We start from the raw sequence: 26,325 nt of genomic DNA on the forward strand, positions 1-26,325 counted from the left end.
AATAGCAGACAGGCCCAATTGGCCCAGGTCACAGCCTTCAGCAAGGTAATACTATAGCAATGTCCATAACACAGTCCATGTAACAAAGTGTATTACCTGTGCCGGGTTTAGTTGCTGCAGTCCCTTTAATCCGCCACCACTGTGGCTTTGTGGCTTCCCAGGTAGGGGTCTCTAGCCGTCGTCCCGTCTAAGGCTACTGGAATGTTTCACTCACACACATCCAGTCTGCGCCTTTCCGGACTCTTCACCAAGCCTCTGCCTTCCAAGGCCACTAGCATCCACTCACAGGATCCAGTCTCAGCCTTTCAGGCTGCCAGGCTTCACTCAGCCTCACTAGGCAGAACGGTGTCCCACACACATGGGGAACAGGCCTCATATCTCTCACACCGAACACACCTGTCTCCAATTACCGGGGTTTATATATCCTGTGCACACATACACCCATACTGACAGGACCTTGCTGATGTCACAGTCATGTGATCAGTCAGCTGTGTGTATAGGTCCTGTGTGCTGTCCCAGTCATGTGTACAGACCTTTACTGTGCATACAGGACCTGTGTGATGTCACAGTCATGTGACCAGTCAGTTAAAGGGGAAGGTACATGGTCAGGTAAAACACATCCTGTACCATTTACAGTAATGCTAGCAAGCTGCTGCATTACAATTCACAATGAAGGCATCAAAACTATGAATTAACACATGTGGAATTATATACTTAACAAAAAAGTGTGAAACAACTGAAAATATGTCTTATATTCTAGGTTCTTCAAAGTAGCCACCTTTTGCTTTGATGACTGCTTTGCACACTCTTGGCATTTTCTTGATGAGCTTCAAGGGGTAGTCACCGGAAATGGTTTTCACTTCACAGGTGTGCCCTGTCAGGTTTAATAAGTGGGATTTCTTGCCTTATAAATGGGGTTGGGACCATCAGTTGTGTTGTGCAGAAGTCTGGTGGATACACAGCTGATAGTCCTACTGAATAGACTGTTAGCTGCTTTTTTCTTGCCATAATACAAATTCTACGTAAAGAAAAACGAGTTGCCATCATTACTTTAAGAAATGAAGGTCAGTCAGTCCGAAAAATTGGGAAAACTTTGAAAGTGTCCCCAAGTGCAGTTGCAAAAACCATCAAGTGCTACAAAGAAACTGGCTCACATGAGGACCGCCCCAGGAAAGGAAGATCAAGAGTCACCACTGCTTCTGAGGATAAGTTTATCCGAGTCACCAGCCTCCACATATGTTAATTCATAGTTTTGATGCCTTCAGTGTGAATGTACAATTTTCGTAGTTATGAAAATACAGAAAAAAAATCTTTAAATGAAAAGGTGTGTCCAAACTTTTGGTCTGTACTGTATGTGTGTATGTATATATAGATATATATATATATCTGTATTTTTCAGACTTTAAGACGCACCTAGGTTTTAGAGGAGGAGAATAGAAAAAAAAATTAAGCAAAAAATGTGGTCATGATGCACTGTTAAGGGGGAGGGGGTCTGCTGCTGACACAGTTATAGGGGTAATGTCCCCCAATTCTGTTAATATCCCTCATCCTGGTATATATGTCTCCCTCCTTCCTGTTATACGTGGCCCCCCCCTGATCCCCATACTGGTAATACATGGCCCCCCCTGATCCCCATCCTGGTAATGCATGGCCCCCCTGATCTCAATCCTAGTAATGCATGGCCACCCCTGATCACCATCACACTGCACACACAATAAACAGTTATACTCACCTCCTCTCTTCTCCAGTGCAGGGTCCCGCTCGGCTGCCGACACTCACTGTGTGAGCCGCGCATGGCAGGGCGCGAATGGCATCCCTGCAATGCGCCATCACACAGTGAAGTGCTGTGCCGGAATAGTCACTGCTCCCCACGCCAGGACTGTGTGCGTGGGGAGCAGTGACCATTCACTCTCCTTAATAGCGCGCACACTGTAGCCGCAGCGCGGCTCCTGCTGCCGCTCTGCGGTCAGTGTGCCCGCTATTAAAGACCATGAATATTCAGTACAACCCATGGGAGAGAGTTGTAGTGATTATTCATGGACATTAATATCGGGCACACTGGCCGCCGAGCACAGCAGGAGCCGTGCTGTGGTTACAGTGTGCGCGCTATTAAGGAAAATGAATTGGGGAGCAGTGAATATTCATTTTCTTTAGCAGTGGGCACAGCGTTAGGCTGCAGCAGGCGGCTGCTGCCTCCTGTGCCCCGCTCATCCCCCGCTGCCGCTCCCCCCCACACCTCCCACCACCCACAGTAGATAGTATATACTATGGCTAGTATTCGGACTATAAGATGCACCCCCACTTTCCTCCAAAATTTTGGAGGAAAAAAGTCCGTCTTATAGTCTGAAAAATATGGTATATGTATATCTATCTATATCTCTACATAATTTAGATTAGTGTAGTTCTAACCATAATAAAGATAGACAGGTTGAGTGCAGAGAACATGAGAAACATATATAAAAAAAATTGCACCTAAAGGTAGAAAGATAAAAAATGTTTTATTAAGTCAGAATTAAAATTGTACAAGATATTGGAAACGAGGGTAATGACAGATGAGTGACCAAAAAATGGCACCGCAATAAAGCAAGGCATATATATGGTACATACAGTGGAATATGCAACAAAGCATACATAATAGAATAACTGATCAGGACATAAACAGATGGCTACAAAACACTATTAGTCACACAGTAGTTGTATGTGACTATTATATAAATTATATAAAGCCTGGGATCAGCCACAAGCCAATGTCCTGGTAAAATATCTTAATCATAAAGGAGATATCAGTCTTGCAAAGGGCATATATGTGGGTACAGGAATGAGTTCCCTTGATCTGATATTGTGGTGCCATGACCCCAACATGCGTATCGGCTGGCATGCCGCCGCCGCCTTTTAATTTGAGGTATTTGCTTTTATTATTATTATTATTACACCTACTACATACTGGGTTAGGATCTTGGAGATGGGAATACCCCTTTAAGTCTGAAGCACGGAATATGCACAAGAATTAGGATATAGTCTCTGTTCACATATAATTTTCTAAACCCGTTCGGCATATGACATGAGATGGTTTTTGACACCAATGTACCCAGCATGTACCAAAAGACGGTCTTTTTGGAATATGTTGGGCCAGTATGTGTCATCATGGCTTTCTATTCCTTTTTAGGAAACCATAGTGTGCTATCCTTTCCTGCAGAAGTGGACACTGTGAAAATATATACCTCATTGTATTTTTTTAAAGGGATTGAACCTATGCCAATACAGGGATATAAACTGTAGCCTTTAGTTGGTATACAGTACATCAGGGAATATTACTCGCATATCCTGTACTTCTGATGTAAAGAAACAGTGAGGTATTACCAGAGTTTAATAGGAATCTGTCAGCAGGATTTCCGACCTTTTAAAATATTTACATGTTGTGACAGAGTCACTGGTATGATGTATGAGGGGAGGTATGTGTCACACAGGTTGCTAGCCTGTGTGAATGAAACCTATAAACTTTCTGCCAGCATGTTATATGCTGGGAGTTAACTCACAAAAAGGGTGTGGTTTTATGGGAATGGCAGAGGGTGGGAGGCCATTCCCCTACCTCCCCTTAGGGTGTGGCTGAGCAAGGTTTAAATGCTCAGTCACCTTTTTTTTTTCTGTTGTTGAGTTTAGAGTGGCAAAGACTCCAGACTGGAAAGCCACAGCTCAGAGAGGAGCTGGAAGCTGGGACTACAACCTGTGTGTGGGAGAACCACACACCGCTATGGACTGTACTATCGTTTATCTTTTGTTTTGTTGTTTTTCCAGTAAGGCTGTGTTTATTTTGCTGGAGTTGCAGGGCTTTATGCTGTATAATAAAGCCTGCAGAGAAAACCCAGATTCCTGAGCCTACTTCCGGAAGCGGCCGAGCGAGTCGTCTTACCACAATGCACATGTAGCTCTTTCAAAGACAAGTATCCAGCAATACCTTTTTTTCAATCAGATTATTTTTTATTGTGAAAGATATCAAGATACATTCACATTTTAGTTTGTTTTTAGAAAAAATCTAAACTAAATAAAAAAAACACACAAAGCAAACCAAATACTAACCGGTTCATATTAGCGTTCATCGTAGGTATTATCATTCGCTTACTACAATTTACATATATGAATATAAATATAAATGAATACCATCTGACTGCTTGTGTATTGCATTAAACTACAAAGAATTACAGCATTTACATTAAACCTTTGGATGCCGTTTCTATTGTAGTATACTGACGTACTGTACACTAGCCAAATGAAGGCCGAAAGGGCTGGCATAAGCAAAAAACTTGATGTGTACAGGCCCTTATGCTGAATTCTTTTGCTCAATCAGGAGATAATTTGCTGGCACAGGTGTTCCTCTCTGTCGGTACTTGAACCCAGCAGCTCTTGTACACCAGGCGGCAGATCTTCCCTCTGAGCTATTCTGCTCGATGAACAGTTCCTGGCTTAACTAGATTCTAGTGTCTGTGTTATTCCTGAGCGGCTCCATCCTGTGTTGCTCCTGATTGGCTTAATCCTATGAATTCCTGATCACACACCCTATTTAAACCTAGCCTGGCACCTACTCCTTGTGAGATTATTGAGCTCCCAGCCTTTAGTCAAGCTCTTCTTTCACCTGCTGCCTTCTACAAGATTATACTGCTTTCCTGTGTATCGACTAATGGCTTTCCCTGACCACGTTACCTGTTGCCTCCTACAAGATTATACTGCTTTCCTGTGTATCGACTCCTGGCTTTCCCTGACCATGTTACCTGCTAAATCCTACAAGATTATACTGCTTTCCTGTGTATCGACTAATGGCTTTCCCTGACCACGTTACCTGTTGCCTCCTACAAGATTATACTGCTTTCCTGTGTATCGACTCCTGGCTTTCCCTGACCATGTTACCTGCTAAATCCTACAAGATTATACTGCTTTCCTGTGTATCGACTCCTGGCTTTCCCTGACTACGCTACCTGCCGGTGGGTCCCCTAGTGGTTGCAATACCACTACTCCAACCACATCAGTTCCTAACATTTTCCTTAATATAATAAATATGCATGTTCGGCTGAGAGAACGGGTAGCGAAACGAGCCAATGCCTGCCTTTATATGTTGGCCAGCTTTTTTGGTTTAGATTGGATTTTGTATTTACAACTGGTGAAATAAGTATTGAACATGTCACTAATTTTCTAAGTAAATATATTTCTAAAGGCCCCGTCACACTAAGCGACGCTACAGCGATCCCGACAACGATACGACCTGTCAGGGATCGTTGCTGCATCGCTATGTGGTCGCTGGTGAGATGTCAAACAGTCAGATCTTCCCAACGACGCAGCAACGATGCTTCGACCCGTAACGATCTGTATAACGATGCACGCCTATAGGCCCCGTCACACTAAGCGAGATCGCTAGCGAGATCGCTGCTGACTCACAAGTTTTGTGACGCAACAGCGACCTCAGTAGCGAACTCGCTACTTTTGACACTTAGCAGCGACCAGGCCCCTGCTGTGAGATCGCTGGTCGTGTCGGAATGGTTTGGACATTTCTTTGATCATTGAGGTCCCGCTGGGTAGCATGCATCGGTGTGTTTGACACCTTACCAACGACCTTGTTGACGACTCAGACACAGAAACACATAGGCGTGCATCGTTATACAGATCATTACGGGTCGCCGCATCGTTGCTGCGTCGTTGAGAAGATCTGACTGTTTGACATCTCACCAGCGACTACATAGCGACGCAGCAACGATCCCTGACAGGTCGTATCGTTGTCGGGATCGCTGTAGCGTCGCTTAGTGTGACGGGGCCTTATGTGTTTCTGTGTCTGAGTCGTCAACAAGGTCGTGGGTAAGGTGTCAAACACACCGATGCATGCTACCCAGCGGGGCCTCAACGATCAAAGAAATGTCCAGACCATTCCGACACGACCAGCGATCTCACAGCAGGGGCCTGGTCGCTGCTAAGTGTCAAACGTAGTGAGATCGCTACTGAGGTCGCTGTTGCGTCACAAAACTTGCGACTCCGCAGCGATCTCGCTAGCGATCTCGCTTAGTGTGACCGGGCCTTAAAGGTGATATTGACATTACATTCTCATCAGATGTTGGTAACAACCCATCTAATCCACGCAAGCAAAGAAAATGATGTGTAATAATGAGAAATGACACAAGGAAAAAGTATTGAACACATGAAGAAAGAGAGGTGCAAAAAGCCATGGGAAGTTATGACACCAGCTGAATTCTCTCAGTAATTAGAAAGTAATCCTGCCATTTAGTGAAAAATAATTAGCTGGTTCAACTGATGGCCTATAAAAAGGTGTCTAATTACAAAGGTGCCACACAAGAAACATCTCATGATGGGTAAAACCAGTGAGATATCTAAAGACTTTCGCAACCTCATTGTTGCAAAACATACTAATGGCATTGGTTGCAGAAGAATTTCTAAACTACTGAATGTTCCAGTGAGCACTCTTGGGGCCATAATCCGGAACTGGAAAGAACATGATTTCACCATAAACTGGTCACAACTAGGTGCTAACCGCAAGATTTCAGACAGAGGAGTGAAAAGAATTATCAGAAGAGCCAAGGACCACCTGTGGAGAGCTACAGAAAGACCTGGAATCAGCAGGTACAGTTATTTCAAAGAAAACTATAAGTAATGCAGCCTGTATGCACACTCATCATGCAAGTCTTCATTGGTGAACAAAAATCATGTTCAAGCGCATTTATAGTTTGCACAACAACATTTAGACAAGCCTGTGAAATATTGGGAGAAAATAGTCTGGTCAGATGAAACCAAAATTGAACTCTTTGGATTCCATAATATACACCATGTTTGGAGGCAAAAATGCACTGTATATCACCCCCAAAACACCATAAAAACAGTAAAGTTTGGAGGTGGTAACATCATGGTGTGTGGGTCTGTCTTTCAGCATATGGCAGTAGCAAATTTCATTTAATTGAAGGAAGGATGACCGCCGTCTGCTGCAGGAGCTGCGCTAAGGTACCATGTGAGCACTATTAAGGACAATGAATATTCAGTGCTCCACACGCCCATGGGTTGTAGTGAATATTCATGGACTTTAATAGCGGGCACGCTGACCGCCGTCTGCTGCAGGAGCTGCGCTAAGGTACCATGTGAGCACTATTAAGGACAATGAATATTCAGTGCTCCACACGCCCATGGGTGTGGGGAGCAGTGAATATTCATATTCTTTAGTAGCGGGCATAGTGTAGGCTGCAGCAGGCGGCTCCTGCCTCCTGTGCCCACTCCACTGCCACTGCCGCTCCCCCACACCTCGCTCAGCCACAGCCACCATATATAGTATATATACATTCTGACTATAAGACGCACCCCCCCCCCACTTTCCTCTGCTGATATTTATGCCCTGATTCATCCCGGTCTTGATAAGGGGCATGATGGAGTCAGATGCACCTGACTCATTAAGATATGCACACCTCTTATTGTATTAGGCATGTCCTAAAAGTGGTGTGTGCCTCCCCACACCTCACCATAAATTTTGCTCCAGTCGGGGACTGGAGTAAGATTTGTAGCGTTAAGGTATGCCACAGATTGTCATGAATTAGACAAACGGGCATCTTCGTGCCCTGTTCCATTTATGCCTATTTTGGCACAGCTAACCGATAATGGTTTGAAAATGGCAAAAGTTGCAATTTTTTTGCGCAACATTGCAGTGCACAAAAATTTTGCAACTTTTCAAAGTGTTGAACTCCAGTTTTGGCATAAAAGCTGTTATGAAATCGGCCCCTTAGAGTTGTGGAAAACTCAGCTGCTGGACTCCAAATGCACAGTTTTGCATCTATAGAAAAACTTGGCACTTTTATTAATAAAAACTGCAGATTTCCTTTTAAGCCATTGCCAAGGCTACTACATTGTAGTTGGTAACTGGCCTGAAGGAGTTTCACAGACAAGATTTTGTCTAGACTCAACAAGGGTTATTGGCTTCTTGTTGTCACTAAAGGGCTATACAGAGCTTGGCTATTGTTGAAAATATGTGGTTCGACTACGGAAATAGCCAAACTGACTGCGCTATGCTGTTTCTTTAACTCACATAGAAGTGAATAGTAGATATGGAAATAGAGTAGATCGCGTGCTATGCAGTTTCCGTAACTCCCAAATTCATTGAATCTTTTCTTTAGCTTCCATCTTGCCCAAAATGTGATGTTTATAGCTTGCTTCCTTGAGTTACTGGATGGCCATGCTCAGTTCCAGCTCTAGGAGTTGCAGAAGACAGAGGTCAGCAATGCATGATGGGAACTGTAGTCCACCACTCTCATGGGCTGTTGCTGAAGACAAGCCCAGTCTTGCTATACCGCGAAAGGAGCCCCAGTGTAATAAAAAATGTAATTATTCATGTGGAGGATATAGTATTAGTGCTATACTGTTGCTCTCTGTGTTATGACCATGCAGCTGTCTTTCAAGATTCTCGTCTGAATGCTGCAACCTACATAATAGTGAAGTTCATGTATTCATTAGTCTCATTGTGCTGATGCATTGCCTGTGTATGTGTTTGTATACCGGTCACATAGTGTATTTGCGCACCTGTACATTAATGTAAATCTAAAGTTATGCGGACTCTTTTTGTATAGATCACAATATGTCTTTCAATATTTTAGTAGATTTAGTTACAAATTGTGTAATTTTCTCCTTAAAAAGACAGTTTCCAGTTACAACCATTAGAGTTACAGCCATTAATGTTAAAGGGGTGGTCCTAAATCCCTATCTATATTTAGTACCATAATATAAACTGTTTTCTAATATACTTGAATTAAAAATTCTCTATCCTTCCCTCACTACACTACATTTCTATTTTTTCCCACCTCCTTTTTTTATGACGCTTCATTGAGAATCCCAGTGCATGCTGGGATACTGAAACGAAGCATCTTCAGGGGGGTAGGGGCGGTCGCTTCAAGGGCAGGGCAAGTCGCTGTGTTATGTGCCCAATAGCAGCATGCTCTCTGTTGCCGGCTCAGATCAGCGGTAACGAGCTGGTAACAGAGCTTGTTATCAGAATCCGGCGTGCAGAGACCAGCGCCGCCCCCGCAAAAGACTTCACTGGTCTGACAACACGCTTTGTTGCCAGCTCGTTACTGCTGATCTGAGCCGACAACCGATCGCGTGCTGTCATTGTGCACATCACACAGAACGCAGAGACTACCCCAGCCTCTGAAACAAGCGTCACTGAAGATGCCTTGTTTCAGGGACGGGCAGTGACCGCAGCTTCTGCCCCCTGATGATGCTTCTTTCACGGAGGGGGCAGGGGCTGTGACAGTAAGGATTCCACTGGGATTCTCAAACGAAGCATCATCAAAAAGGAAGTGGGGAAAAAAAATGGAAAAGCAATTAGTATAGTTAGGGAAAGATAGGGAATATTTAATTTAAGTATATTAGAAAATAGTTTAGATTATGGCACTAAATAGACAGGCATTTAGGAGAGAAAATACTTTGGTCTTCAGAGCATCCATTTAATTCCTGTTTTTACTTTTGCAAAAATGACTACCATATAAAACATGAAATGTCGTTATCTGTTTGTAAAAATTAATATAATTACCAAACTTTGCCTACTGGCCATTATTTTCATATGTGACAGGTTTGTTGCAGAGTATCACATGTAGTATATCCATACCTGTTCCACTTGTTTTTCACTTTAAGCTTTTTTTTATCTCACAGGCATGCTCTGTTAAAAAATACAAAATTATCCCTACTCACACCAGCTGCTACAGCAATGACGTCATAACTACAGCCCTGGACCACCAACGGGGCAATACTGTGGTGCTATCTACCGTGATTGGATGCAGTGGTTACTTACTGTAGTTGTGAGGTCGCCACTGCAGTCGAGTCAGAAACGACCGATGTGAGCACAGGGGCGGAGTGGCAGGGGACAAGTCTCTTTTTGGTATTTTTTTTATCAGATTATGGCTGTAAAGAAAAAAAATGTTTAAAGTGAAAAACCCCTTAGTAAATCACCTGTGCTTTTTGCCAAATCATTTGGTTCATGTTAATTTTTCTAAACCAAATGATCTTGTCAAATGTTAATGTACTAATGAAATGAACAACTGCTGTGTCACGGCTAGAAATATAGCACTAGTTTGTTTTAAGCACATAAATGCCATCAACTTTTATAGTCAAGAATGGAATTTATTCCCGGCCATTTTATGTAATAATCTTTAATTGCTTTTATTCATAGGAGCACATTTCGCCAAGGTCTGGTTGTTGGAAGTAAACCTGTTATTCACCCAGTTTTATACTGGCTTCTCCAGAAGACAAATGAGTTAAAGAAGAGAGCTTATTTGGCCCGGTTTCTGGTTAAAATGGAAGTTCCTGCAGAGTTTCTTCAGGATGACATTGTTTTTGAGACATACAAGCAGGTAAGGTGACTTAGATTCTTTGGAGGCTTTGTAGAAACTGATGTCATAATCTCCGACTTTAGCGTGCACCTATAATTTCCTACAATTTCTGACACGTCGGATGTTTTAATCAGTAGAGGGTTTTTTTCTGCTAGATTATATTTTTTAAAAATCACCAATCTGGGTCTAACCACTGTTTTTAAAAGATAAATAATCCAAGCATAGATTGACATGCTATGCAGATTTAAAATCTGCAGCATTTCAATTCTTTCTGCTGAAAGTTTTGTTGCAGATTTGTGCCATTGAGTTCAGTGGCAAAAATCTTAATTCAAAATCCACAAAAGACTTCAATTGTTGCAGATTTTGCAGTATATTTTTAAAGGTAAAATGTCCACTTACCTTCTCTGTTGTACCCCCTTTTTATGATTTCCTGTGTAAGCCCTTTAGCCAATTACAGGTTCCAGCATTCATTACAGGACATGAACACAGGAGGATAGGTTAATCGTCACAGGACCAGACAAGAAAGCTGTGGATTTCTATGGGGTAGTGACTATGATGTCTTAATTAATTTTACCTTTATTTTTCTGCAGCAAAATTGGCAGCAAGATCCGCAGCTATTTTACGATGTGTGAGCTTTGCCCCAAGCTTTGTTGATGGAAATGACCGTTCTGCTTTTATTTGTTTTATAATGAACTCTAATGTAACATATTGACGTATAATGGATTCATCAGACACAGCTGAATGGCTGCCCGACAGGGCAACAGAAACCTGAGAGAAGTGAACCATGACGCCATTGTTAGCAGCTTGAGTAATAGTTTTATTATAAGATTTGTTATGGAGTCATCTACAGATTTCATGCAATGACAAGTGACCATTTTAACGCTGACAACTGAGGCCAATTAACATTGTTATTCCAAGTGACTACGTTTTTGCAAGTTCCTAGATTTGACTTTCTAGCTTCACACTTTTTTTTGCCAAACATTACAAGGACTAAACAAAATGACAAGGCAAAGGAAATATTCAACCATTCAAAGAGCAAATCATTTTATATTTATATTAATTATGGAAAGACTGGATGCAGTGGGAGACAAAGATGTCATATATATATATCTAGGTGTAAGTGAAGACGATATCTGATCTGTCTTCTGATAAGATGTATTTACTAGAACAGTCCTTCTGTGGTGATACCTTACAGATGTATTATCTTGGTGGTCAGTAAGGGGAATCGCAGGAATTGACGTTTTTGACAGATTTAGCCATTAACCTATTCACAGTCTTCTATGTACTGTATTACGTACAGGCTGTAGAAGCCAAATAAAGCTAATTATTTTTGATGAAGCACTATACTAATAAGATATTAATGGCCCCTGCCACTCTTCTAGCACTCCTCAAGTTCCTCCCCAGTCTTTGTATATCCTCACCCAGCCAAACATGTGACTGCTGCAGCCAATTGTGCTATGGTGAGTTATAGGATGCAAAGGTCACATACCCCTCTGGCCAGAACAGGGAGACCAGCGGGGCATCGGGGCATTCCTACGATTCCCCTTATTGTCCACCAACACGATACATCAGTAAGGTATCACCACAGAAGGACTGTTCTAGTAATCACATCGTATCAGAATGACTGAAGACAGCTCTGGTGTAATTCACTTACACCTAGATATGTATATATGACATCTTTGTCTCCCACTGCATCCAGTCTTCCCATAATGAATATATATATATAAAATGATTTGCTGTTTGAATGGTTTAATATTTCCTTTGTAATTTTGTTTAGTTCTTGTAATGTTTGCCATAAAAAGCGTGAAGATAGAAAGTCAAATCTAGAAACTTGCAAGAACTTAGTCATTTGGAATAACTATGTGAATTGATCTCAGTTATCAGCATTACAATGCAAATTGTCTCTTCAGAGAGGAAGGGGACTAGAACTCTAGTGCCACCTATAGGAAGTAGCAATCCTAAAAGTCAATAGTGACCCTTTAACGAGCCTTATCACATGACTTAGGATAAAAACCAGAACCAGAAACTCAGTTTGCAGACACTGTGTTTCGGGGTGCTGCCCCTCAACAGTGCAAAATATGAGTTTTTGCACTGACGAGGGGCAGTACCCCAAAACACAGTGTCTGCAAATTGAGTTTCTGGTTCTGGCTTATATCCTAAGTCATGTGATAAGGCTCGTTAAAGGGTCACTATTGACTTTTAGGATTGCTACTTCCTGTAGGTGGCACTAGAGTTCTAGTGCTCTTCCTCTCTGAAGATACAATTTGCATATTTCCCAGAGGAGCATTGCGTCTTTAAAAGTCTCCTCACCTTGACATGCTTAACATGTCACTCTCCGCAAGGAGAAGCATTACAATGGTCACTTGTCATTGCATGAAATCTGTTGATAAATCCATAACAAATCTTTTAATAAATCTATAACTCAAGCTGCTAACACAAGCGTCATGGTTCACTTCTCTCAGGTTTCTGTTGCCCTATCGGGCAGCCAGTCTGCTGTTTCTGATGAATCCATTATAAGTCAATTCGTTACTTTCGAATTCCTTATAAAACAAATCGAAGCAGAATTGTAATTTCCATCAACAAAGCTTTAGGTAACGTTCGAACGTGGTAAAGTTGCTGTGAATTTTGCTTTCAATTTTGCATAAAAAATAAAGGTAAAATAAATTAAAACAATATACTAAGTTCGCCCTGCAAATCCGCAGCTCCCTTGCCTGGTCCTGTGATGATCAATCCGTCCTCCTGTGATGATGGCCTGTCGTGAATGCTGCACCCTGTGACTTGCTGAAGGGGTCACATAGTACATCATTGCAGCTGGGTTGTACACAAATCAATGGGGAAACAGGTAACGGAATCATGACAGCAACAGAAAACGTAAGAGTTTCTTGTGTTTAAAAAATGGTATCAAAATCTGCAACAGTTTGAGCCCGTTGTGGATTATGAATTGAGATTTTTGTCACTGAACTCAATGGAAAAAATCTGTAAAAAAAATGTCCACATTTTAAATCTGCACAGCATGTCAATTTATGCGTGGATATTTTTTTGCAGCGTATGGATGAGATTTTTGCAAATGTCATCCACTTTGCTGTTATTGTATTCCACTCAATCCATAGTCACATAACTTTCACTATATGTGAGATAAGGGGTTGTCCGGTCCAAATCGAGAAGTCTGCAGTCACTCTTGTGTGACTGCAGACTTCTGAATCTCCCCCAGCGCAGGCACTGCGGGGATTCGCCAGTTTCTGAGTTGGGGCCTGAGGGTATGTATGCGTTATACATACTCCTGGCCAGTGGGCGCGGCCTCGCTTCCATACACTGGTATTGAGTGAGGCCGCGCCCCATCTAGTGACGCGGCAGTCCAGTTGGCGTGGCCGAATAGAGGTTTCTCTCCTTACAAGTGTATGGAAGTGAGGCCGTGCCCACTGGCCGGGAGTATGTATAACGCATACATACCCTCCATTCCCGACTCAGAAACCGGTGAATCCCCATAGTGCACAGTGCGTGTGCTGGGGGATTTATAAGTCTGCAGTCACACCTTTAGTGATGGCAGATTTATCAATTTGGACCGGACAACCCCTTTAAAGAGTACCTATCACCAATCTGGTGCTGCCCTTTTTATTTGTTAAAACTGCGGGCAGCTCCAGATTGGTGATTTTTTTCTATAATCTAGTTGCAAAACCCCTCAGAAGTAGCACTAATGTGACTCGAAAGGGCCCAACTTTTTGGACATTTTCGGGCAACTTCCAGGTTGATAGATCCTGGCCAGCAGAGCGAGATCCCACAAGCGTCAACGGCTGCTCTCTCAGTGAAAGAGCGAGATCTTGCACTTTACACTAATCCAGCATTGCCATGTACTTAAACCATTACCGAACATTAAAATCATTACAGCGGTTATCGTTAAGTTACCAATTAAGAAAATACTTGGCAGCGCTGGATTAGTGTAAAGCGCAAGTTCTTGCACTTTTAGGTCTCTTTCACACGTCCGGATATTTCCGGTACTGGGAAAATCAGTACCGGAGATATTCATGTGTCCATGTGCACCTGTGTGGCACACGTGTAGCAGCCGTGTGCCTCATCAGGAGCACCCGTACCGGCATTTGGGAATCAGCTGTACAGTTAGCGTTGTTCCCAAGCGCCGGGTGTTGAACACTGCCCTCATCATAGTTACCTTGCCGGCGCTGCGATCAGCACCAGCAGGGGATAATGATGAGAGTTGTAGTCTGCTCCTTGTGTCTCCACTTGTAAAAATAAGAATAAAATAAAAAAAATCCATATATTCACCAATCCTAAGTGTCCCCCGCTGTAATACATGCAACCGCTCAGCAGAAGAGCCGGGGAGAATGACTCGCTCTAGCGAGCGGGCTCCGGACCTCAGCTGCGTTCAGTGAGTGACAGGACACTGCTTGCTGAGCACAGCTTTGGGGCCCGCTTGCTGGAGCGATTCATTCTCCCCGGCTCCTCTGCTGAGCGGTTGCATGGATTACAGTGGGGGACACTTGGGATAGGTGAGCATATGGATTTTTTTTTATTTTATTCTTATTTTTCCAGGTGGAGACACCTGGAGCAGACTACAACTCTCATCATTATCCCATGCTGGTGCTGATCGGAGCGCCGGCAAGGGACTATGATGAGGGGAGCATTCAGCACCCGGCGCTTGGGAACAGCACTAACTACACTGATTCCCAAGCGCCGGTACGTGTCACACGGATGGCATCCGTGTGCGGTACGTGTTTACACGGATCCATTGACTTGAATGGGTCCGTGTGATCTGTGCTGCCAGCCAAAAACGGACATGCACGGACATGCGGTCCGTGGAAACACTGACATGTGCACAGACCCATTCATTTGAATGGGTCTACGTGTGTCAGTGTCTCCGGTATGTGTGGAAACTGTCACAACACGTACCGGAAATACTGATGTGTAAAAGAGGCCTTACTGTGAGAGGTGGTGGTGGAGGATTGGGGGATCCTGCTCTATATGCCAGGATTAGTGATGAGCGCAAGTGCTTGTTACTCGAGTTTGCCCTAGGCTGCTCGGGTATGCACCGAGTATTGTGGGTGCTCGAGTGACATGTTTGAGTCCCCGCGGCTGCATGTTTTGCGGCTGTTAGACAGTAACAAAAATGCGGGGATTGCCTGACAAACATGGGCCATCCCCGCATGTTTAGTGACTGTCTAACTAAACATTTTAGTCAGCTTTTATAGTGTTGAAGTATGTACACGGTTAAACAATATAGGTAAGGGTAAATGAAATGGTTATAAAAGCATTGAAGACACAGCTGGGGCTCAGGGTTAATATAGAGGAAACGTTTCAGTATACATAGTCTTTAAGAGCAACAGGAACATGTTCTACAGTGGACCGAAAGTACAGCCTGCAATGGAGAGGAATTGTACAACTCACCCACCTCCCTACGCCCACTCGCCACCACAAGGGTCCTCTATCAGGCATGCACTTTGAAATAACAGGCTGTGCAGAGCAGAATGTTTTCCTGCTCACTTCCAGGTTACAGCACAGATTTTAGATATGCAGTTTACCATAATTAGCATTATTGAGTCAATTTATTGTGGGCTTCCAACTGCAGAAATATTGCCAAATATATGCAGAGAAATTAAGTGGATCAATATGGAAGAATGGTACCGGCTAACGTGACATCATACATTTATAATTCAGAACAAATTAGTCCTGATCCCCGACGACTGTGTTAATATGTGTCTCTCTCTTATGTGCTTTGGCAATTACACACATTAATAACCGGCTCAGCAGCCTTCCTCCTGATGACTTACATTTACCAGGAAATGAATTTTGGAGCGTTTTTCTCATTTTTATCATCTGCAGAATGTTATCAAGATCCCTGGAACACTGCCCGGCGTGCTGTTTACATGGCAGTCTCAAGCACAATTGCCTAGTACAAGATGTAGTTAAATGCCACGAACCTCCTCAGAAATCATATTTATATCAGACAAAATTATGTTCCAGACATATAGGAATGGATGGAAGTTATACTTTTGTTAATGTGATTTTATTAAATCCTTGTATTTACAGTTCTTTGGATTGGCAGTACATGGTAATACCACATTCTGTTGTGCAGTGTAGGAAATACATTATTCACATCATTTCTTTTCTGTACGGCTTACAATGTCTTACTGTTTATCAGACATGCACACATTCTACATTCAGGTTTTATTGGAAACCAAATAGCACTTAATTTAAAGAAGCACTCCTCCCATCAAGATTTGTATCCTATTAATATATTGCAGTCATCATATTATAAGGCACTGTGTACTTACAATTGCTCATTTTGCCTTTCTACCCTGCTAATGCTTCTCTTTTCCATTAAGTCTATGGTATCACATGATTAAAAACTGACTAGCTAAAAACAGGAAGTCTATTTTCCCTGCATGAGTCATGAGTCACTGCAAAAGTCCTTGGCAGGGGGGAGGAGGCAGCAGCCCGGTCAGGAGTTGAAGAGAGGAACGATAAATGCAGGGACAAGATACTTCCTGTTTCTAGATAGAGCAGAGAAAAGAGAAGAATTAGTTGGGTAGAAAAGTAAAATGAGCAATTGTAAGTATAATGTAAGTATTGCTATATAATATGATGACTGCAATATATTAAGAGGATAAAAACTTTGATGAGAGTGCTTCTTTAAAGGCATTGTATGCCATATGTGATTGGCATTGGCCTGGCAGTTGGGACCTCCACTAATCAGAAGACTCATTACCATTCTCATCCATAGGACACTTTCCCATGTTAGTATTTTGCATCAGTATTTGTAAGCAAAAGCGAGGAGTGAGTGTCAAAACCAAAGTAATATACATTTTTCATTCAAATACTGACCAAAATAGATTACATGAAAAACCCCACAGGCTGTGTCTAGTACGTCAGCTCAGCAGCAACTTAGCCCTGTTCAATTGACTGCAATACCAGCTACAGACTCATAAGTTAATTAAATATTAACCCTTTCACGCCCATTTCCATTTTTGTGTTTCCATTTTTTCCTCCCCTTCTTCCCAGAGCCATAACTCTTTACTTTTGAGTGACACCATTCATTTTACCACATAGTGTACTGGAAAAATGGGGAAAAAATTCCAAGTGCGCTGAAATTGTGAAAACCCCCCCGCAATTCTGACATTGTTTTTTTGGGGGCTGTTTTTATGGTGTACATTTTGTGGTAAAAATGACAAATGCAATATGATTCTCCTCATCAATACGATTACGGCAATACCCAACATGGCTAATTTTTTTATTATTTTAGTGGTAGAAAAAAAATCTGAAGTTTGCTAAAAATAATTTGGGGGTTGTGTCACCATTTTCCGAGACCTGTAACATTTTTATTATCAGCCGATGGATTTATCAGCCGACGTGTGATGGCTTATTTTTTTTTATTAGTACCATTTTGGGATAGATATGACTTTTTGATTGCTTGTTACAGCCTTTTTTGTGGAATTGCGACGACCAAAGAAAACTTAATTTTGTCGTTCTTGAATTTTTAAGTTTACAGTGTTTACTGATCGGGTTAATTGTTTTTATATTTTGATAGATGGGACTTTCTGAGCGCGGCGATACCATGTGTGTTTTTTTATTTATTTTTTAATATCTTTATTTTCAATGGAGGAAAAAGGGGGTGATTTGAACTTTTATTTTTTTTCACATTTTGAAAGGTTTTTTTTTTTTTTTTTTTTACTTTTTACTGTCATTGTTAGCCCCTTCAGAGAACTTCAAGATGCGATCGTCCAATCGCTTGTGCTGCATACAGCGATGCGACAGCATATAGCAGAAATCACAGTATCCTTTGAAGCCCCGCCACAGGCAGCGTTTCAAAGGAACTCCATAACGACAGGCACGGGGGTCATCAGCTGACCCCCGGCTGTCATGACAACCCATCGGCAACCCGCGATCACGCCACGGGGCGTGCCGATGGGTGGAGAAAATGACATGCGTGCACGTCGACACGTGTTAATTGCCGCTGTAATAGGTTGACAAGTTAACAATCGCAGACGGAGCACTGCTTCATCCGCAGTTGTTAGCAGCAGGTCCTGTCTGTAATTCACAGCCATCACCTGCTGAGTATTGGGCGGACTGGGCTATCTGCCAGAGGACTCTCCATATACTTGCTTCCGACATGCGCCATACATGTACGGCGGATGTTGTGAAGGGGTTAAAGTGGCTCTGTCAGGTCTCCTACACTCTTCCCTCTATGGGCAATATGTAATAGAGGGCAAGACGCTGAGCTTTGGGGATATATAGTTTTGGTTTGGAATAATCCAGTTAATTTTTTGTATTTAAGTGCTGTTGAAATGCAGCCAGGACTTATTGAGAAGCCCGTGAGTCCTCCTTTCTCTCACCCACACATTGTGATCGACAGCTTTACATGTATACAAACTCAAACAAGGAAATGTGTCAACCAGCAGTGTGTGTGGGGACAGGAGGATTTACTGGCTGCGTTTTATCAGATTTTTACATGAAAATAGCCAGTCATATCATAGATAGCTATATATTTCAGAGCTCAGCATCTTCCCCTCTGTGCCCTCACTTGGGAGACATGACGGATCCACTTCAAAATATAAAATGTGTTAAAAACACATTGAACAATGCAGAATTTAAAATTTTGAGGATTGGAAGTGATCCTAGTCATACACGATCACTTAAAAGCCCTATTTTTCATACACTCGAATTAACTTAAAGTGTACCTGTCATTTTGGTGTCTGATCAGAAGAAGCTTTTGCGTGTGTATATCAGGAATAACATAAGAATATCAATATTTCTGCACATTATATAACCTGTTTCTTGCTTTTTTTACCAGTTTTCCTCTATGCTCAATGTCTTATGTTCAGTTATTTCTGATCTAGTTGGCTTAGACTAGATGTTATGATGTCTCCCATGCACAGCACACGCAAACATGGGTTATTCCTGCTCCCCTGTCTCTATGCTGTACATAATCAAAAATAGCCGCATGGAGGACATTATACAGCAGTACTGAGCAGTGTAGCTCTGTGGTGAGATAAATACTTACTAGAAAGCAACAGAACCTGTATGTATCTATACCTCTCTTTCACTGTTTCTCACTTTGCTCCTTCACCCTCCCCTTTTAATAGACTTCAATATGCAGCTTTAATTTGACACCTCAGTGAGCTGGTAGTCCATCTTGTTCTGACCAAGACAGATTTTAGCAGATTTTCAAGGTGAATGATGGTAAATGATGAGCGAAGGAGGGGAGAAGTGACTCATAAATGACGAGAGAAGCATGTTTTCGCTGAAAGATACATAAGTGTTTCTTAAATTTGCTTGTATCAATGATTTATACAAAATTTGTTGAAGTGACCATTTAATTAACCTGCTTACATTACGGTTTAATAGTTTTTTTTCTCTCGTTACTTGCACGTTAAGTGTTTTATGATGTAAGCTGTATTTATTTTTCTTTACAGTATGAAGATCTGATGGAGAACTTCAAAACTCTACATAAGGAGTGTGAGCAGCTAAAAACATCTGGCTTCTCTACTGCAGAGATTAGACGGGTAATGACAGCTTTGTGTTTTTGTTTTTCATCCTTACAATGAACATTTCTACCTCTTTTATCTTCAACATTTATGAATTTTTTCACTTTTATTTTGGGGTGATTTGTTCTCATTAGTTTGTCATAAGCAGATTATAATGAGGGCAATCTGGGCCACGGCTCGTGGCCCGAGGTTCTGGGGGGGCTTATGGCCACATTGTATCCAGGCAGGGAGCTTTCTTGAAGCTCCGCTGTTGACAGTACAGAATGACAATGTAGCTCCAGAGTAGCTTCTTTTGCCTCTTCTGTGACTTGCCTGTACGATGACATCAGCCAGAGCGATTATGTCATCGCACTGGCGTCAGCATATACGTGCCTACCACGAGAAGTAGAGCCCTGGGGGAATGGAAGGAAGGTGAGTATGTGTTGTGTTGTGTGCATGTATATAGGGGGCTATGTGAGGGCTCATGCTGTATATAGGGGGCTATGTGGGGGTTCACACAGTATATAGGAGGCTACGTGGGGCTCATACTGTATATAGGAGGACATGTGGGGGCTCATACTGTATATAGGAAGCCATGTGGGAGCTCATACTGTATATAGGAGCAACGTGGGAGCTCATACTGTATATAGGAGGATATGTGAGAGCTCATACTGTATATAGGGAGCTATGTGGGGGCTTGCACTGTATATAGGAGGCTTTGTGAGGGCTTTTACTGTATGTAGGGAGCTATGTGGGGGTTCATACTGTATATAGGGAGCAATGTGGGGGCTTATACTGTATATAGTGAGTTATGTAGGGATTCATACTGTATATAGGGAGCTTTGAAGTGTCTCATACTGTATATAGGAAGCTATGTGACGGCTCATACTGTATTTAGGAGCTATGTGGGGACTCATACTGTATATAGTGGCTATGTGGGGGCACCTGTTGTATATGGGGCTATGTGGGGGCTTGTGCTGTATATAGTTGGCTGTGTATGGGCTCATACGGTATATAGTGGATGTCAGCATAGTTAATTCTGCTCAATATTAAGTGATTGAAGTAATATTAATATAAAATAATAATTATAATAAATATGTTAATATTAATATTGAGCAGAATTAATTTCAGCCTATTGGTTCGGCCCCCCACAACAGTCTCGGTCTGTCATGTGGCCCCTCTGGAAAATTAATTTCCCAGCCCTGCTCTATTATGTCTATTATGTATAGCACTATGTTATATATTGCCTTGTACACAAGGGAAAAAAATTGCGCAGCACACAACTGTCTCTCATGTTTTGAGTCTACAGATTAACCTGTGTTAATCACTGGACTTATCACATGATCTATGAAAAGGGGTCGTGTGATGTCACATGATACATCAGGTGTTAGGGGGCCCATGCCTTCTAAACTGCCCCTGATTATAGTTGATGCTTAAAATGGACCAACATTTCTGTCTCAGTGCACAGATTTTATTTTTTTTATTTCTAATCTCAGAATCTCCAACAGGGCCCCTAACTATCACAGATCTTTAATATTATTGGTCTTCTGATATAGGCCCCCCTAGACTCCATGGCCCTGGGGTGACTGCAGCCCCTACACCTACTATGGTTACGTCTCTGCTACGTTCTTTAGTTAGCTAACTTCTGAATATAACTTTTGAATTGTGCAAATTCTAAAGCCATGTATGTTATACATTATTATTTATCTGCCATGTTTAGGACATCAGTGCAATGGAAGAGGAAAAGGATCAGCTAATGAAGAGAGTTGAGCGTCTGAAAAAAAGGGTGAGACTACATTTGATACTGTTACAGTTCAGTGTCAAAACGTTTGGCTTGGGGAATGCAAACATGGATTAGTAGCCGCATGTTGCTGTTTATTAAGGAAGATACAAATGCAACTGACGGGATCTCCTTGGGCCGAAGGCCAAAGCTTTTAAGGAACTTGAATCCAATACCTCCCTGTCATCTGCTGGGAGTAATGGACATGAAAAGGAAATGCTAAGAGAGACCTGTGATAAACATGATACATCTACTTGTTTTCTTAAGAATTTGACAATCATTTGCACCTCTTTATTATTTACTGTAGGTGGAGACAGTTCAGAATCATCAACGGATGCTTGAAATAGCAAGTCAGCTGCGTATTGAAAAGGAAAGAGAAGACTCTCTGGCTCAACAGAAGCAGGAGCAGAGAAATCAGGTACTGTCCTAATTCTGTACAACTCTCAGGTCATCATTCACCATGGGAGCAGCAATGTAAATCAGAAGAAACATAGGAGAATGTCTATCTGAGGGATTAACATTTTATACAAATCAAATCTTGTGTATTGCTTGGCTGCTCTATCTGTCTTCCATAATGACAGCTTAGCTTCTTTTTAGAATAGCAACCTCTGTACACTAAGTATAAGTAGTTACCCTCCACAGCTCACTAGGAAGTTATTGTGTGGATATCTATGAGCTAACAGTCTATTCAGTAGGACTATCAGCTGTGTATCCACCTGACTTCTGCACAACACAACTGATGGTCCCAACCCCATTTATAAGGCAAGAAATCCCACTTATTAACTCCTTAACCCCCGAGGGTGGTTTGCACGTTAAAGACCAGGCCAATTTTTACAATTCTGACCACTCTCACTTTATGAGGTAATTACTCTGGAACGCTTCAACGGATCCCCCTGATTCTGAGATTGTTTTTTCGTGACATATTGTACTTCATGATTGTGGTAAAATTTCTTCGATATCACTTGCGTTTATTTGTGAAAAAAATGGAAATTTGGCAAAAATTTAGAAAATTTTGCAATTTTGAAAATTTTAATTTTTATGCCCTTAAATCAGAGAGATATGTCACACAAAAGAGTTAATAAATAACATTTCCCACATGTCTACTTTACAACAGCACAATTTTGGAACCCAAATTTTTTTTTGTTAGGGAGCTATAAGGGTTAAAAGTTGACCAGCGATTTCTCATTTTTCCAACAAAATTTACAAAACCATTTTTTTAGGGACCACATCACATTTGAAGTCACTTTGAGAGGTCTTTATGACAGAAAATACCCAAAAGTGACACCATTCTAAAAAACTGCACCCCTCAATGTGCTCAAAACCACATTCAAGAACTTTATTAACCCTTCAGGTGCTTCACAGGAATTTTTGGAATGTGGAAGAAAAAAATGAACATTGAACTTTTTTCTCAAAAATGTTACTTTAGACCCAATTTTTTTTATTTTCACAGGGGTAACAAGAAAAAATGGACCCCAAAATTTGTTGTGCAATTTCCCCTGGGCACGCAGATACCCCATATGTGGGGAAAAAAACACTCTTTAGGCGCACGGCAGGGCTCAGAAGGGAAGGAGCGCCATAAGACTTTTTGATTGTAAAATTTGCTTGAATAATTAGCGGACACCATGTTGCGTTTGGAGAGCCCCTGTGTGCCCAAACATTGGAGCTCCCCCACAAGTGACCCCATTTTGGAAACTAGACCCCCCAAGGCACCTATCTAGATGCATAGTGAGCACTTGGAACCCCCAGGTGCTTCACAAATTGATTCGTAAAAATGAAAAAGTGAAAAAAAAAACACTTTTTCATTTTTATGAATCAATTTGTGAAGCACCTGGGAGTTCCAAGTGCTCACTATACATCTAGATAGGTGCCTTGGGGGGTCTAGTTTCCAAAATGGGGTCACTTGTGGGGGAGCTCCAATGTTTAGGCACTCAGGGGCTCTCCAAACGCAACATGGCGTCCGCTAACAATTTGAGCCGATTTTCCGTTCAATTTGTTAGCGGACACCATGTCGCGTTTGGAGAGCCCCTGATGTGCCTAAACATTGGAGCTCCCCCACAAGTGACCCCATTTTGGAAACTATACCCCTCAAGGATTCTATTAAGGTGTATAGTGAACATTTTGAACCCAGAGGTACGACACAGAATTTGATAACATTAGGTCATCATATTGAATAAGTTGTCATTAGTCTTGAGCGCAAGTGCTCGCTACTTGAGTTTGCATCGGGTACTCAGGTATGCACCATGTACAGCGTGTGCTCGAGTGACATGCTCGAGTCCCTGCTCCGCATGTTTCACGGTTATTAGACACCCAAAAAAAAACATGCGTGGATCGCTCGTGCATGGCAGGCAATACCTCAAAGTTTTTTTGGCCGCGAAGCATATGGGGCGGAGACTCGAGCATGTCACTCAAATACCCACGATACTCAATGCATACCAGAGCACCCGATGCAAGCTCAAGTAGTGAGCACTTGTGCTCAACACTAGTCGCCATATCATCAACTTTTTTTCTTACTTTTGAAAAAAATCCCAACCCCATCACAACCCTAACCCTAGCCCAACCCTAACCCGAGAGTTTATTTTTTACGCCGTTCCTCATGCGGTATAAGTGATTAGACGACTTTATTCTTCGGGTCGGTGTGATTACAGCAATACCAGAATCATATGGGGTTTTTATGACTGACAGCTGTCACACACTAAAAGACGCATTTTTTGTAAAATCTAGTTTTTGCATCGCCATATTTTGAGAGCTATAATTTTTCCAGATTTTGGCAGACAGTCATGTGACGGCTCGTTTTTAGCGGGATGAGTTGACGTTGTTATTGGTGCCATTTTCAGGCACGTGACATTTTTTGATCGCTTTCTATTCCGATTTTTGGGAGGCAGAATAAACAAAAAACAACAATTCAGGAATTGTTTTTTTTTTATTCTGTTCCGCGTGTGGTAAAATTGATAAGGCAGCTTTATTCTTCGGGTCAGTACGTTTACAGCAGTACCACATTTATATAGTTTTTCTATGTTTTGCACTTTTACATAATAAAAGCAATTTTATAGAAAAAATTATTTTTTAGCATAGCTTTATTCTGAGAGCTATAACTTTTTTATTTTTCGGCTGATTGAGCTGTATGGCAGCTTGTCTTTTGGGGGCGAGATGACGTTTTCAGCGGTACCATTTTTATTTATATTTGTCTATTTGATCGCGTGTTATTCCATTTTTTGTTTGGCGGTATGGTGAGAAAGCATTGTTTTTTGCTTCGTTTTTTATTTTTATTTTTTACCGTGTTCACTGAAGGGGTTAACTAGTGGGACAGTTTTATAGGTCAGGTTGTTCCGGCCGCGGCGATACCAAATATGTGTACTTTTATTGTTTTTTTTTTTTTTATAATAATATTTATTGATGGATACATTATATTTTTATTTTTGGTGGATTATTTTTTTTATTTTTTTTTTAAATATTTTTGCAATTTTTTTTTTTTTTTTCCACTTTCTGATAGTTTTTATACTTTATTACTTTATCCCACTATGGGACTTTCATTTTTTTTTCTCTGATCGCCTGCATGGCACAGGAATGCAGCACCATCCCTTTGCCATGCAGGCTGTCAGCGCTGGACAGGGAGAAGATTGTTTGGAGATGCACTGCGCATGTCCAAAAAATCTTCCTGCTGTCTGGTGACCCGGATGTTGTCATGACGACATCGGGTCGTCATGGCAACATCCTGGAAGCCACGGCAGACAGCGCTGGAAGCCGGAAGAGGAGATGAGTATCTGCGATCACCTCCCCTTGCCCCCGCAATGCTGCGATCGACTTCAATCGCAGCATCGCGGGGGTTAATGTGCTGGGAGCTGTGCAGGACCGCTCCCTGCACATAGTATCGGGTTATCAGCTGTGACAATCAGCTGACACCCGGCGGCGATCGCGCCTGCACAGCCTGTGTGCGCGCGCGATCGCCATGACGTACTAATACGGGTCTGGCTCTTAAGTCCCAGGGCACAGATGCTTATTAGTATGTCAGATGTTGTTAAGGGGTTAAAGGGAGTTGTGCCACAGATACAACATATAACCTATTTCCAGGATACGTGGTAAATTGCAAATAGCTTCGTATTCTACTTTTCGGAACCCCACTAATCACAAGAATGAGTGTCGCGAGTTTCCTGTTTAAATAGAGTGGTGGTCAAGCATGTGTAAGGTTGTTCCATTCAGTCCATTGGACTGGCAGGGATAGGCTGGCTCCCTCAGTCCTATAGACACTGAATTGTGTGGCAGTGCGCATGCTCTGTATTTAACCCCTTATTCCAGTGCACAAATATGAAGATGTTTTTATATAGTGAGCTAAGACAGTGATCTTAATTGTGTTTCACAGCTATTTAGTGTAGAGCAAAAGCTGCAAAGAGCCCAGCAACAGTTGAAAAACATGCGACATGCCGCAGCAGATGCAAAACCGGAAGGTAATTAATCCGATGATATATGTGTGTGTGTGTGTGTATAGTGTTGTATTGCATTCGAAGATGATATGATATGAAATCTGCTTGACCACATTAATCATTGTTGCAACCTCCTGTAGAGCTTTTGCTAAGCAGAAAGTACTCGCAGACAGGCAGAATTAGGAGGACTTGGGTATAATTTTCAAAAAGCTTGGAGTAGTGACATTGCATAGAAATAATTGCCATTCTAGTTCTATATTATAAGAAAACATAATGGTGAGATCAGCTGCGCTCTG

General features: G+C 42.0%; 1 protein-coding gene across 2 annotated transcripts in view; it reads left to right on the plus strand.

Moving 5' to 3' along the window:
* The window catches only part of IFT81 (intraflagellar transport 81), a 219,388-nt gene that overhangs the window by 50,578 nt on the left and 142,485 nt on the right, over positions 1–26,325 (plus strand). Inside the window, exons 4-8 of one of the 2 annotated variants that reach the window (XM_073676298.1) lie at positions 10,199–10,379; positions 19,781–19,870; positions 21,552–21,617; positions 21,919–22,029; positions 25,969–26,053. In XM_073676298.1, coding sequence (XP_073532399.1) covers positions 10,199–10,379; positions 19,781–19,870; positions 21,552–21,617; positions 21,919–22,029; positions 25,969–26,053 — 533 coding nt within the window. Of the gene's footprint in view, positions 1–10,198; positions 10,380–19,780; positions 19,871–21,551; positions 21,618–21,918; positions 22,030–25,968; positions 26,054–26,325 lie in introns of those variants that run through there. The other variant, XM_073676299.1, reaches the window with a different exon arrangement.

This window comes from Phyllobates terribilis, unplaced genomic scaffold, assembly GCF_046119375.1.
Source record: "Phyllobates terribilis strain yellow unplaced genomic scaffold, ASM4611937v1 Scaffold_1__5_contigs__length_1240528914, whole genome shotgun sequence".
In the NCBI taxonomy this organism is placed as follows: Eukaryota; Metazoa; Chordata; class Amphibia; order Anura; family Dendrobatidae; genus Phyllobates; species Phyllobates terribilis.